Source organism: Pongo pygmaeus, chromosome 19, assembly GCF_028885625.2.
Source record: "Pongo pygmaeus isolate AG05252 chromosome 19, NHGRI_mPonPyg2-v2.0_pri, whole genome shotgun sequence".
Lineage (NCBI taxonomy): Eukaryota > Metazoa > Chordata > Mammalia > Primates > Hominidae > Pongo > Pongo pygmaeus.
Genome location: NC_072392.2, coordinates 78,137,433 through 78,152,089, shown reverse-complemented (window position 1 = coordinate 78,152,089; position 14,657 = coordinate 78,137,433). Strand labels below are relative to the sequence as shown.

The window sequence follows — 14,657 nt, the reverse complement described above, 5'->3', positions numbered from 1 at the left end:
CTGCTCTTCTGTTTTCTCTTTTTAGAAATCCCCCAGCTGTACCCCATTACCAGAACAAGGGATCCTGTACACTCTGCTCTTTTCCTTCACTGCTTTCTCTACCCTCATTTTGCTTTTGCTCCACCTGAAAGAAGCACCCGAGTTCCCCCATCATTTTGCCCCTGGTCACTGAGGTCCTCTGGCTGGCCCTGAAGCTTCAGGGAGTGACCCAGCTTCTTCCTCCTGCCACAGTCGTGCAGCCAGGATACCCTGCCCACCGGCGCATCGTAGAGGTCTTCGGCACTGAGGTCTTGCTGGAGAACGGCGACATAAATCGCAAGGTCCTGGGGGACCTGATCTTTAACCAGCCTGACCGGCGGCAGCTGCTCAACGCCATCACCCACCCTGAGATCCGCAAGGAGATGATGAAGGAGACGTTCAAGTACTTCCTCCGGGGTAAGTGCCGGGGCCTGGGGCAGGGTTGGGGGCAACACCCTCTCCTTCCAGGGCCAGGGCCCTTCTCCTCTGCAGAAAGTTTGACCAGGGTAGGGGAGCTGGTTATCCCAGCTGATGAGTTCATACTGCTTACTGGCATCCCCTCCATGCAGAGCCCCGTACCAGCCCCAGAGGAAAGAAGCACGTTCCCTCAGCTCTTAAGGAGGCTGACAGTTTAATGAGAAGAGACACATGAGGCTTTCAGGCCATGAGCCCAGGAAGTAAGTTGGTTTTTCTAGTAGGGATGGGAGTAATAAGAGCTGGTGAATAATGGAGCCATAGATCTGAGTTCAAATCCCAACCCTGACTTTCTAGCTGTGTGACCTCATTGAGTGATCTAGCCCTCAGCTCATTTTTTCATCTGTGCAGCGGGGATAATAATCCAACATGAGGCTGGGCACAGTGGCTCATGCCTGTAATCCCAGCACTTTGGGAGGCCAAGGCAGGCAGATCACTTGAGGTCAGGAGTTCGAGACCAGCCTGGCCAACATGGTGAAACCCCATCCCTACTAAAAATACAAAAATTAGCTGGGCATGGTGGTGTGCACCTGTAATCCCAGCTACTCGGGAGGCTGAGGCAGGAGAATCGCTTTAACCTGGGAGGTGGAGGTTGCAGTGAACCGAGATTGCACCCTATACTCAGACTGTCTGGGCAACAGAGCAAGACTCCGTCTCAAAAAAAAGAAAAAATCCAACGTGAGCATGTTAGGAAGACTGAGGGTCCAAGTCAGTGACTGTCAGTCAGTTAATCACACATGTAAACTGCAGTTAGGGGCAGGTTTGGTTCTGGCTGAGCCATCTGGGAAAGCAAGTTTGTAGACTGGAAATTGGGAAGGGACCAAGATGGTCAGGGTGGGTAGGGGAAGGGTGCTAAGTGGGGACTGTCCTCTGCAGCTTGGGCTTCATGGAGAGTTAGGTACAGGTGCGGGGACAGCCAGGCAGTGCCCAGATGGAAAAGAGGGGAGTATTTGAAAAGCAGGGGCCTGGGGCCAGTTGGCAAGAACCTTCTTCCAAGCTATATGCCATGGTTCAAGCCCTGTTCTTTTTTATTTTATTTTATTTTATTTTATTTTATTTTATTTTTAGAGATGGGGTCTCACTATGCTGGCCAAAGTGGTCTCAAACTCCTGGCCTCAAGCAATCCTCACACCTTGTCCTCCCAAAGTGCTGGGATTACAGGCATGAGTCACCACACCTGGCCTAAGCCATGTCCTTCAGGACAGCATTGCACAGGGGTGGCCTGATGCTTACTTTCCAGGATGGGGTCAGTCACCAGAAGTGGGAGTGAGAACAGAGGGCGGTGGCTTGGGATCTGGCAAGAGGCTGGCCTAGGGCTGCTGGAGATTTGCATGCCAGCCTTTGGTACATGTGGCCTCCAGCCTGGGCCTCCGAGTTGAAGGCCTGGCTGCCCGTCACCCCACTCTCAGTCACTACACTGAGACTTTCCTTCCGCAAGGGTATAGGGGAGCCTTTTTTTTCTTCTGAGATGGAGTCTCGCTCTGTCAGCCAGGCTGGAGTGCAGTGGAGCGATCTTGGCTCACTGCAACCTCCCTTCCCGGGTTCAAGCGATTCTTTTGCCCTCAGCCTCCCGAGTAGCTGGGACTACAGGCACATGCCACCAAACCTGGCTCACTTTTGTATTTTTAGTAGAGATGGGGTTTCACTATATTGGCCAGGCTGTTCTCAAACTCCCGACCTCATGATATGTCTGCCTCGCCCTCCCAAAGTGCTGGGAATACAAGCGTGAGCCACTGTGCCTGGCTGGGGGAGCCTTTTACACTGTGACCATGGCCAAGCCCCTTATTCTGTCATGCCTTGAGTGAGCAACCTCCCCCAACCCTCATCCCCCTCTGGCCAATACCTCCCTCCAAAAGAGGGATGACTCGACAGACATCCATGATGCTGACCCCAGCCCCCTCCCGGCCGGGCTGGAGCTGGCTCCCCCATCTTCCCTGCTGAACCAGCGTGTGCGCTCCATCTCAGCACCATGCCGCAGGCCTCCTCCCTGCCTCCCTCAAGAAGAGTCCTCCATCTGGACTCTTTGTGCTGCCTCCTATGTTGTGCCAGTGTCCTTCCCGTCCCCCACCCAGAGTGAAGTCATCTGCCTTTCATTCCTGCCCTTTCTGCAATCTCTCCCAGGCCAGTTACTGGTGCATCTGCAGGGCTTCGAGGCGGCAGTGGCTCTCCCCTTCTGAAATTAAACATCGGATAATGTCACCGGCTCCAAAGCTCTTTCACTGTGTCATCCACCCAGCCTCCCGCCTCCCCAACCACCACCACTTAAATAAAAGCCAGAGAGCCCTTTTGAGCTCGATAAGGTGAAAAATGGGGACGACAGCTGTGGCTTCCACAGTCCCAGTTTTTCCCTGATGAGTATAACAAATACAACTGTCAAAGTTGGTAGAATCAAACGTCAGATAAGATCACCAGCTGTTGGGGACTTCTCTGTGTAGGCAGATGGATGTCTTAATAGAGTCAGGATGGTTTGCAGAGCTTATCAGGCAGGAGGGATGTGACAGCTGAATAGCCCTTTGCTGGTGAACCAAAGAGCTGACCACGTACTCCCCAGAGGGGCCGGAGAAAGGACAGCAAGGGGAGAGGAAGTGATGGGAGCTGAATAGGAAAGGGAGATAAGAGGCCCTGAGAGGATCTGGTCTTGGCTTCTGCTCCAAGTTAGGGGGGCGCACCACACTGCTGGCCTCCCCCTGCAACAGTAACTATCATTTTGGGGCACCTAGCGAGGGACTGGTGAAGGGTACTGCATGGTTCACATATATTCAAGGCTCATTTCATCTTTACCATCATCCTGTGAAGTAGGTATTCTTTTTACTCATTTACACAGATGAGGTTTACACAAAAGGGGGACCCAGGTCACATGGTGGGGAAGTGGGGGGCTATCAACCAAGGTGTGTCATCAGAGCCCATGGTTTTAACCTCCTTGTTCAACTGTGGGCTTCTCTTGGGCTTACTGAGCAGCAGGTCTTGGGGAACAGGAAACCAAGCAGCTGAGATTGCCACCCCCACCCCCATTGTCCCTACATCACTTTGAGTGCAAGTTTCCCGTGACACCCCTGGAATTGGTGTGATATGTGTCTGGTTCTGTGCTTGGAAGTGTTTGGAGTGGGATGCTCCAGGGGTGCAGTCTCCTGCCCCAGCCAGGCCAGGGGTCTCTGGACAGAGAAGCATTTCCCTGTCCCTTACCCTTCTTGCGCTCCTGGAGCCCTCCCAGCTTTGTACACATGCACAGGGGTCACTGACCTAAAAAGAACGAGGAACGTGTAGCCCACAGCAGCCTACGGATGTGCTCACTCACAGTGGGTGGGGGTGCTGCCCTTGACTGGCCTTGGCTTGTAGTGGGAGGTCCAGCCAGTGCCTTTTACACTGCAGGAGTGTAATACAGTGTTAGGCATAACTGCCCCCTCTGCCTCCAGATCCAGGCCTTACCCTGGCTGTAGGTCTGCCTCTAATGGGAGAAGCAGCTTCTTTCTGCTGCTGCCGCCCCCACGTGAGCCTCTCATGGAGAGTTGGTAGAGACAGCCCACCTTGGCTCTTGTCAGCAGGGCTGGGCCTGCACCTGACTCTTTGGGAAGAACCTATCTTTTGGGTGTTTTGTTTGTTTGTTTGTTTTTTTCTGAGAAATAACAACTTGAGATTTAAGATCAAGGTGAACTAAACCCTTAGTGCCTGCCCTGATCACCTCCTTGCCTCACATGGCCTGAGGCCTCTGCTTCAGCCCTCACAGTAGAGCCTCCCTCTCCTTGTGCTATGGTGGTCCTCATTCATGGAATCCTCACCTTCACCTTCTCATTTTCAAGTATCAAAAGACTTGCCCCCCAACTTTTCAAGGGCAGCACAAGTGCCAGCCCTTCTACAAAGTCCTCCCTGTTCAGCTATCCAGAAATGATTTTCTGCAGCCTTCTGCTCTGCGTGGCATTGGAACCGGCCAGTGTGCAGGGTATATGTGTCCTTGGAAGGCCTGCCCCTCTGCTGGGCGCTTTGGACTGTAGGGCCCAGCATATCATCAGTCCTCAGTGTGTGCTTGCAGAATTGAACTTGGGGGATTTCCAACCTCTCCCCAGGATACCGCTACGTGATTCTGGATATCCCCCTGCTGTTTGAGACCAAGAAGTTGCTCAAGTACATGAAGCACACCGTGGTAGTATACTGGTGAGTGTGTAGCATGCCCTGGCTGGAAGGGAGGATCACGGGGGTATCTGGGAAACAGCCCACATCATTTTGCACTTTGCCCTTTCCCCTTTCCCCACCGGGCGGCCAAGAGGCATGGGGGTTTGGGCAGCAGTGCTCAGGGTCTGTAGAAACCAACCTTTGTGCCTGATGTGGATAGTCCTGGGGGCAGGTGCGGGAAGGGACGGCCTGCGGGCTTCTCTAGTGTTTGGGGAGCGCTCCCCCTGCTGACCGTTGCAGGCACTTCAGCCCAGATGCCTGGCCTCGCCCTGGGCCACTGTTACTCAGTGGCTCCTTCTTCCTCCTGTAGCACCTTTATTACTTTGCACAGTTTACCTCTCAGTGGGAGGTGGTCAGGACAGGTGTTGATATTCCTGAGTTACTGAAGATAAAATTAAAGAGGGGGCAGTTACAGAATGTGTCCAGGGTCACCCTTTGGCAACACCTGTTACGAACAGAAGGTTTTGTGGAAGGGACTGTCAGCCCAGCTAAGGAAGGCGCTTTGTTCTCAGAATTCCCCAGGACATGGAGCCAACCAGAATCCAGGTTTGACAAACAGGAGGATCAACCTGTAGGGGAAAATGAGTCCCTGTCCCAGTGGGGTGAGAGTAGATGAGTCCGCAGGGTATCTCTGCCACCCAGAAGCTTCCCGGATGCCACCCACAAGTACAGCAGACACATAGGTGGGCACTTGGCTCTGCTGGTATTTTGGGCCTAGGTTGGCTCTCAAGAGCCTAAGGCATTGGAGGCTCCCAGCACGCTGGAGGCGGAGCCTGGAGTGCTCAGTGCCCTGAAAATCCCCCTGCCTTTCCCCCTGGGTCCCCATGAGCTGTCGTTGAAAGCCCAGTCTGAATCTCTTGAGCCCAATGCAGGGACGCAGGCATCCTCTCAGCTCCCCCACTGGGCCGTGCTGCCTTATGTGAGTAAACCTGCAGCCTCTTTGGATTCTTCATTCCCTGTTTGTGAGGCTGTCAACTAAGGTCAGGCAGACCCCACAAAGACCTGGAATTCTCTTTGCCTTAGTAGCACGATTGGAATTTTGTATCTAGGGATAAAAACATTTTTTTTAAAGGATCTTAGAGGCCGAGTGCAGTGGCTCACGCCTGTAATCCCAGCACTTTGGGAGGCCGAGGTGGGTGGATTACCTGAGGTCAGGAGTTCGAGACCAGCCTGGCCAACATGGTGAAACCCCATCTCTACTAAAAATATAAAAACTAGCCGGGCGTTGTGGCGGGCACCTGTAATCTCAGCCGCTTGGGAGGCTGAGGCCAGAGAATCGCTTGAACCCAGGAGGTGGAAGTTGCAGTGAGCAGAGATTGCACCATTGCACTCCAGCCTGGGCAACAAGAGTGAGCAAAACTCCATCTAAAAAAAAAGGCTGGGTGCAGTGGCTCACGCCTATAATCCCAGCACTTTGGGAGGCTGAGGCAGGTGGATCACCTGAGGTCAGAAGTTCGAGAGCAGCATGACCAACATGGAGAAACCCCGTCTCTACTAAAAATACAAAAATTAGCCAGGCATGGTGGTGCATGCCTGTAATCCCAGCTACTTGGGAGGCTGAGGCAGGAGAATTGCTTGAACCCAGGAGGCAGAGGTTGCAATGAGCCAAGATCGCGCCATTGCACTCCAGCCTGGGCAACAAGAATGAAACTCCGTCAAAAAAAAAAAAAGGCCGGGCGCGGTGGCTCATGCCTGTAATCCCAGCACTTTGGGAGGCCGAGGTGGGCGGATCATGAGGTCAGAAGAATCGCAACCATCCTGGCTAACACGGTTGAACCCTGTCTCTACTAAAAATACAAAAAAAAATTAGTTGGGCATGGTGGCGGTTGCCTGTAGTCCCAGCTACTCAGGAGGCTGAGACAGGAGAATAGTGTGAACCTGGGAGGCGGAGCTTGGAGTGAGCTGAGATCGCACCACTGCACTCCAGCCTGGGTGACAGAGCAAGATTCCATCTCAAAAAAAAAAGGATCTTAGAGTGTAGTTGAGAAGACAGAGCAGGGGCCGACACCTGCATGTGCAGTCGCCAGATGACCTCGCGCCCACCTCTGGCCATTTGTCCTTCCTGTGCTTTGCTTTTTTTTTTTTTTTTTTTTTTTTAATTGAGATGGAGTCTCACTCTGTCACCCAGGCTGGAGTACAGTGGCGTGATCTCAGCTCACTGCAACCTCTGCCTCCCAGGTTCAAGTGATTCTCCTGCCTCAGCCTCCTGATTAGCTGGGATTACAGGCGCACGCCACCATGCCCGGCTAAATTTTGTATTTTTAGTAGAGACGGGATTTCACCATGTTGGTCAGGCTGGTCTTAAACTCCTGACCTTGTGATCTACCTGTCTCAGCCTCCCAAAGTGCTGGGATTACAGGCATGAGCCACTGCGCCCGGCCCTTCCTGTGCTGTTCTTTGAGGTTGGTCTGTTTGCCGAGAGCAGAGGTGGCCATGGGTTTTGGTGGGTGAGTGGGGCTTTGTTGATTGTGTGTGCTCTCCAGGAGACCTTCAGCCCCACTCACTGGCCAGAGGAGCCATTGCCAGAGTCCTGGGTGCCACTCATGCCCTGCTTTCAGTGGGTGTGGGTGTATAACTCTTGAGAGATGCCAGAGAGGTGGTGATGCCTTTCACCAAAGGGATCTAGGCTTTACAAAAATAAGGACTCCCTTGTGGATTTCCTTAACTGAAAGACTACCCCTGGTGCATTTGAAATTACTTAGGACATCTCCTGGAGTGTGATTATACCAAAACATGATTTCATGCCAGTTTCTTTTTTTTGAGACAGGGTGTCACTTTGTCACTCAGGCTAGAGTGCAGTGGCACAATCACAGCTTACTACAGCCTCAACCTCCTGGGCTCAAGCAGTCTTCCCACCTCAGCCTCTTGATTAGCTGGGATTGCAGGCATGCAGCATCACATCTGACTAATTTTTTTATTTTTTGTAGAGATTGGGTCTTGCTGTGTGGCCCAGGCTGGTCTCAAGCTCCTGGGCTCAGTGATCCTCCTCCTCGGCCTACCAAAGTGCTGGGATTATAGGCATGAGCCACTGTGCCCAGCCAATTTCATGTTTTTGAAAAATTTGTCGATTGTGGAATAAGTGGGTAAAAATCCTATTACCACAAATTGTACCAAGTCTTAGACTAACTAGAATGGGACCATTTCTGAGCCCCAGGAAGGGCTGTCGGAGGTGCTGCCCCACATCCAGGAGGCTCTGTGGTCTGGGCCACACCTTCAGGAGGATGTGCACCTACTGGGAGCCCCAGGCCATCTCTATTCTCACACTAGATTCTCCCACCCACAGATATGTGGTCTCCCTGATGAAGGCTGGATTTAGTCCTTGTTCTCAGCCAAGTGGATATTGGCCCCACAATGGCCACAGTACACTGACCCCGTAACAGAGGAAATCTATAACTCGTGTAATTCATTTTCATGGCAAGTGGCTGCACTTGTTTTTGGCCTCACTTGGTCTGCTTCCCAGAATCCCTAAGAAGGGACCAAACTGCCAAGGTGGGAGGATCACTTGAATCCAGGAGTTTGAGACCAGTGTAGGCAACACAGCAAGATCTCGTCTCTATATTTATTTAAAAAAAAAACAACCGGGCGCCGTGGCTCACACCTGTAATCCCAGCACTTTGGGAGGCCGAGGCGGGCAGATCGCAAGGTCAGGAGATCGAGACTATCCTGGCTAACATGGTGAAACCCCGTCTCTACTAAAAATACAAAAAATTAACCAGGTGTGGTGGCGGGCACCTATAGTCCCAGTTACTCGGGAGGCTGAGGCAGGAGAATTGCGTGAACCTGGGAGGCGGAGGTTGCAGTGAGCCGAGATCGCACCACTGTGCTCCAGCCTGGGTGAAAGAGCAAGACTCCATCTCAAAAAAAGAAAAGAAGAAAAAAAAAAAAGTCCAGGCACGGTGGCTTATGCCTGTAATCCCAGCACTTTGGGAGGCCAAGGCGGGTGGATCACCTGAGGTCAGGAGTTCAAGACCAGCCTGGCCAACATGGTGAAATCCCGTCTCTACTAAAAATACAAAAATTAGCTGGGCATGGTGTTGCACGCCTGCAATCCCAGCTACTAGGGAGGCTGAGGCAGGAAGACCTCTTGATCCCAAGAGGCAGAGGCTACAGTGAGCAGAGATTGTGCCACTGCACTCCAGCCTGGGCAAGCGAGACTCCGTCTCAAAAAAAAAAAAAAAAAAATTAGCTGAGCGTGGTGGCGCACACCGGTAATCCCAGCTACTCAGGAGGCTGAGGCAGGAGAATCATTTGAACCTGGAGGGTAGAGGTTGCAGTGAGCCAAGATCACGCCACTGCACTCCAGCCTGGGCAACAGAGTGAGACTGTCTCAGGAAAAAAAAAAAAAAAAAAAAAGAAGGAACCAAAATGTAGTGATCAAACTCTTCCATTTTATAACTGGGAAAACTCAGGCCTAGTGACAAGGCAGAAAGACCCCAAATGGTAGAAAACAGCTGCTGCAACCCCTTCTGCTCTTGTTCTCACTGAGGGGCTGAAGTAGCTCTTAGAGCTAGAGGGGTGTTAGAGGTAACCCCGCTCCAGAGGACTGACTGTAGCCCAAGGCAAGAGAGGGAGTTTCCTGAGGAAGGACCCAGATGGTGACCTCAGGGTGGGTGAAGGAGGTATTCTTTGAATTTCTCTTGGAGTTGGGAGACTTGGTATTGTCCAACCTAATCTGCAGTGCTGAATCCTGTCCCACAACTAAGGGGGTCCAATTCTCATGTCCTTGATCCTCTTTGAAGCACCTTGGGCTTGTCTGTCCCACATCATCAGTGGCATTAAGCACAACAGATACCATCTCAGCACAATCTTTTTACTGTAATGTTTGGGGGAGGGGTGTAGCAGCAAGGAGAGGGGTCTCTGTGATGGCCCAAGGAGATATTTTTGATACTGAAGGCCCAGGCCCCCAGGGGAACTGCAGGAAGCGTCTAGCTCATAGGCATAGGCCTTTCAGTAAAGGTCACCCATTCAGGGATCCAGGATGTAGCTGGTTCCAGGTGATGAAATCTTCCCACCTTATGACTGGGGAATCTCAGGTCCAATAGCAAAGCAAAGAGACCCCAGATGGCAACAACAAAAAAAAAAAAAAAAAAAAAAGAGCTGTGGCCAAAGTTCCCCCCTTGTTTGTATTAAGGGGCTTCCGTAGCCCACAGAGCTCTGGGGTCCTCACAGTGAGTGGAGTGGGGTGGGGTGGGAGGCAGCCAGTGAGCTTCCAAGCCTCCCTCCCTGGCTGTGGGACCCTAAGTAGCCCAGAGCAGGGTAGGGTTGGAGGGAAGATCCAGTCCCCATGCTCTCTGTTTCAGGCTGGGCCTGGCAGGGCTGCCTATCCTGTAACTTGGGGTGAGAGGGAGGCAGGACCTACAGTGCCCTTTTGCCCTATCCTTAGCGACCGGGACACACAGCTGGCGCGGCTGATGCGGCGGAACAGCCTGAACCGCAAGGACGCAGAGGCCCGCATCAATGCCCAGCTGCCCCTGACAGACAAGGCCCGCATGGCCCGCCATGTCCTAGACAACTCGGGCGAGTGGAGTGTCACCAAACGCCAGGTCATCCTCTTGCACGCCGAGCTGGAGCGCTCCCTGGAGTACCTGCCGCTGAGGCTTGGGGTCCTCACAGGGCTCGCTGCCATTGCCAGCCTCCTCTACCTGCTCACCCGCTACCTTCTGCCTTACGCCTAGTGGGGCACTCAAGGCAGGGAGCCCCAGTCCTCCATCTATCTCCTTGGAGGCTGAAGCCAGGTAACACATCCTGTTTCCTCCCAGCCCCCTCCACACACACACACACACACACACGTACCCACACACACACAAACACGGACTCTCCGAATCAGGGCTGGGCCTCTGTGCCAGGCCATCCCGTCTTTGGAGTGTATCCTATTTGAGGTCAAGAAACAGCCTGCTGTCCTTCCCACCTTCCCCGAGCAGCACCTACAGAACAGCAACCGTGATGGTGTGTGAAAGCAACAGTCAGAGACTGCTATACATTTCTGTGGGTGGGGGTAGGGAATACTGGCTCTGTGGCCCTCCTCAGAGCTGGGAGGCCAAGGGTTCACTGGGCTTGAACCCTCTCTAAGCACCTACCCCATTATGGCCTAAACCTCCTCAGTGGACCACGGGAAATCATGTTGGAGCAAGGGTTTCCATGTTCAAACAGAGTCAACAAGGCCTTCCCCTAGGTTGAGCTCCTGGCCAGCAAGCAGCAAGGATTCTCTCGTGGGTAACGCCGTAGCCAGGCAGGGCCAGCCTCTTCTGGGAGACCCCTCTCCCCACGTAGGGTTTGTGCAGTGCTCCCACATCCTGCTTATTGCCTCCCACCCCTACTCCTCGCCTGTACCTCTTGGTATTCCGTGTACACCATCCTTGCTGTTTCTTGCCTCTGTGCCTTCAACCTGCTGCTCCTGGCCTGGGATACCTTTTATTTTCTTTATTTCTTCTTCTTTTTTTTTAACCTACAACTAGTTCTCAGTTCAGGCACTGTCTAAAGCCCCAGGCTGGGTTAGGTGGTCTAGGATACCAACTCCCCCTCAATGTTTTACCTTAATCCAACAGTACAGTAATTAGCCGAAACTTGCCTGGTGTTTCCTACTAGACTGTAAGCCCTCTGGGGACAGGAACAGTGTCTTATTCATCTCTGTGTTGTTAGTGCAGAGCCTGGCCCACTGTTGGTGTTTAATAAAGTGTGTTGATCTGAAATGCCCCAGCCCAACCAAGATTCCCAGACTTGGCTTCTTCCCACACTGGGCTGGAGTCCTCCCGGAGCTCAGGGGGAGGTGAGGGCCCCAGAAGGTACACTTGCCATCAGGCTTCTCCCTGGGTCCCAGGAGGACTGCAGCCAGGCCCGAGGCACCTTTGTGGGAGGTGGGTAGAGGGCTGAGGCAGTGTCACACCTTCTTGCCCTGCCTACCCATCTGCCTTCCCCAACCCAATTAGACCAGTGCAGACATAAGCCTTCCCTGCCAGGGCCTGCAGACCTGCTGATGTGTTGATCCTGCAGTCAGAAGCCTATTAAGGCTAGAAATGAGTGTGACGGATGCAGATGCTGTGGTGGCCATACTTAGTGCCCCCTTTCCCAGAGCCGCTTGTGCTGAGTCTAGCTCATTAACTTGCTGCAAACCCCTAAGGGGCAAAGAAGGGCGGGGTAAGGCAGTGGTGGGCTGCAGGGTGGGTGGCCAGGCAGGATGAGGGTGGCAGGAGCCTGCCGCTTCCTCGGTTTGGTGCGATCCGCCAGGAGGGGAAAAGGAGAGGGAAGGTACGGGCCCCCACAGTGCCCTGTCACCCCAATAATTGAGGAAATGGCACTTCCTAGTATCCGCAGCAGGCCAGGCACTGCTGGATGTGTAAGGCCCTATAGTTAACATAACGCTGATTATTTCCATCCCAGCTCAGAAAGATGGATTTGGTCCAGGTTGCAGAGCCAGGCTTCTGAACTCTCTCCTGTGCCCTGAGCCTCTTGTCAGGAGGAGCTGGAGCCTGGGGTTGGACCTTGGGCTCGGGTTCCGGCTCCGTTTGCCATGTGACCTCCTGCCTTTAGTTTCTACTCATACATCGCAAGGCTTCATAGTGGAGGACACTGAAAACCCTTAGCAAACTGTAAAGTTCCGGAGAATTAACTTCTTCCCTGACCCAGTGAGCTGAGTCTGAAGCAGGAATGTCAGAGCATGGCAGGTGTGGAGAAACCTCGGATTCAGCCCTGCCCTGCCCGGGCCTCGCCAGAGCTCCCACTCCAGCTCCTCTTGCCTCCCTGCCCCGGGATCCCCTTCCCGGCCTTGGGGTTCCAAGGCGGCCTTAAAAGAAGGACTACTTTCTCCGAAGGGGACTTGAAGTTGAGGCCGCTCAGCAACTGCAGAGGTCGGGCCTCCGGGACCCAGGCCCGCGCCCGAGCCGGCGGCCTGCCATTCGGCCGGCAGGTGGCAGCACCCTCCCGGGCTGGGCCGGGCCTCCGCGGCGGGCGCTCGCCGAGCGGCCTGATCTTCCTCCTCCCGGGCCGCGGGCGGCCTCAGACTCCTGCCGAGCAGCTGCCGCGGGAGCGCGGGCCAGGTGGGCGCGGAGGCTCTGCCTGACACCAAGCGCTAACTTAAAAGGTGAGTTGTTCGCCCAAGTCCTCTGAGCCTGGGCTGCGGGCCCTGGGTGCCAAAGGGTGTGTCCCCTGCCCACCCACCGCGACGGCGACGGGACCCTGCAGCCTCCGCGTTCCGTTCCCTCAGTTTGGGCGTTAGCACCCGGCGCGGAGCAATAAGACACCAGCGAGGGTGAAGACGCACACGCCTTCTGGGCGAGGGACGAAGGGCGCAGGCAGGCCTCTAAAACACCCCCACCCCCAGGCCCGACTGGCCCGAGGGTCATTCGCAGTTTCACAGTTTACAAAGCACTTTCCGGTTATCCCCTTGAAATCTCCCAGCTGTGTGAGGGAGACAGGTCCAGAATTTTACGGAGGCTCAGAGGTTGAGCCAAGGGGCGTAAGTAACCAACAGGTATAACCATCAAGCTTCTGGAGTCCCAGTACAGTGCTCCTCCGGTTATCTGCACTGCCCCCATTATACACTTTGGCTCTTTAGTAATTGACAACTCTTCTTCAAATGTTCATTCTCTCTCCTCATGGGGGGCAGGGCAGAGGCAGGGAAAAGTTTGGGACCTTCCATGATGAGCCTCCATGGCTAGAAATCGAATGGGAGCAGGATAGGCGCGCTGCTGAGCGCCCCTAGTTCTCACCAAGGCACTTTAGGTCAGAAGGAAACAGTCTCAGAGCAGGAGGGGGAATGCGATGGCAGTGATGACTTCAGCCCATGGGGGCATATAGGAGTGGGCAGGGAGACCCCCGGACATGGTGGGAGAGAAGGAGCAAAAGGAAGGAGGTGATGTGGTGCTATAGGTTGCTGTCCTGCTCGTTCCAGGAGAGACGTGGCTGATAGTTCCTCATCCCACCTGCAGAACTGAGGCTGCACCCAGCTGGGACCCAAATCGCCTCTCTTTGCTCCCCACCTTCCCCTCCCCTCCCAGTCACTCAGATTCCAATACAATTTCCAGCTAACCAGCATGTCGATAGAACAAGTCGGGCGGCCGGATTGCTGGCCAATTACAGGAAATCATTCTGCTCCACAGCTCAGCGCTCAGGAAGGGAGAGGGAGGGAGGGAATTCAAGGGAGCAGGAGCCCAGCTTGCAGGCTGGGAACGGGCTTCAGGCAGAAGGCTGGGAGTGCTGCAGCCCCCCACCCCTGAGGGGTGGGGGGTGGGGAGGCTCCTAGGGACAGGCCAGCCCTAGGCTCATCCTCAGCCTCATGTGGAGCTCTGGATCCAACTTCTGTGTGATGGGGAGATTGGTGCCCCAAGCCACTAAGAGAGACAGAGCTGGGAGTTGAGTGTGGATGAGGGTCCAGAAAGTGAGGCATCTTCTTAGTGTCAAAAGGGATAAGAAGCTGAGACAGCAGGACCACCCTCTCCCAGAGCCCTGTGCACCGAGGAGTGGGCGTCTGAGGGCCTGGAGGCTAGGGTCCACACAAGCAAGACCTGTGCTCTAACAGCCCGCTGTGGGCCAAGGGGTACCTAGGAGGACAGGGGAAGGGGTTGACAGGGAGTGGGGTGGAAAGGGGCCACAGCCCACAGCTGAGTGAACTAGCAGCAGCCTCATCTGGCGAACGAGTAAGTCTTCCACCCCAGAAGGTGGGGCACAGAAATGTGGGAGAGGCCAAGGTCCCCCTCCCTCACCTTCCCAGCTCCTCTGCCTCAGCTCCCGCCTCTGGCCCTCAAGAAAATTTCGCTCAGATGAAAGGACCCCAGTTCCCCTTCTCTTTCCTTGGATCTGAGTCTACCTCTGCCTTCTATGCCGACCTGGATGCCTCTTTGCCAGCCCCACCTCCTCCCATCACATCTCTCCCAGAACTGCTCCTGTGCCCCAGGCTGCCCTACCCGGCTGACCAGAGATGCTCTGCCTGGCGCACAGCGGTGAGCTCTTCTTCCCAGCCCTTCCCCTCTACCCTCAATGGAGTGGAAGATCCTTGAGGAAGA

The 14,657-nt window shown here is 54.2% G+C and overlaps 1 protein-coding gene across 6 annotated transcripts in view; it reads left to right on the top strand.

Annotated features, from left to right (window-relative positions):
* DCAKD (dephospho-CoA kinase domain containing) overlaps positions 1–11,361 on the top strand; it is a 38,137-nt gene extending 26,776 nt beyond the window's left edge. For all 6 annotated transcript variants that reach the window (XM_054459094.2, XM_054459092.2, XM_054459091.2 and 3 more), the window contains exons 3-5: positions 232–435; positions 4,554–4,641; positions 10,043–11,361. In XM_054459094.2, coding sequence (XP_054315069.1) covers positions 232–435; positions 4,554–4,641; positions 10,043–10,334 — 584 coding nt within the window. In that variant the 3' untranslated portion in view covers positions 10,335–11,361. The remainder of the gene's footprint in view (positions 1–231; positions 436–4,553; positions 4,642–10,042) is intronic.
* Positions 11,362–14,657: the final 3,296 nt, after the last annotated feature.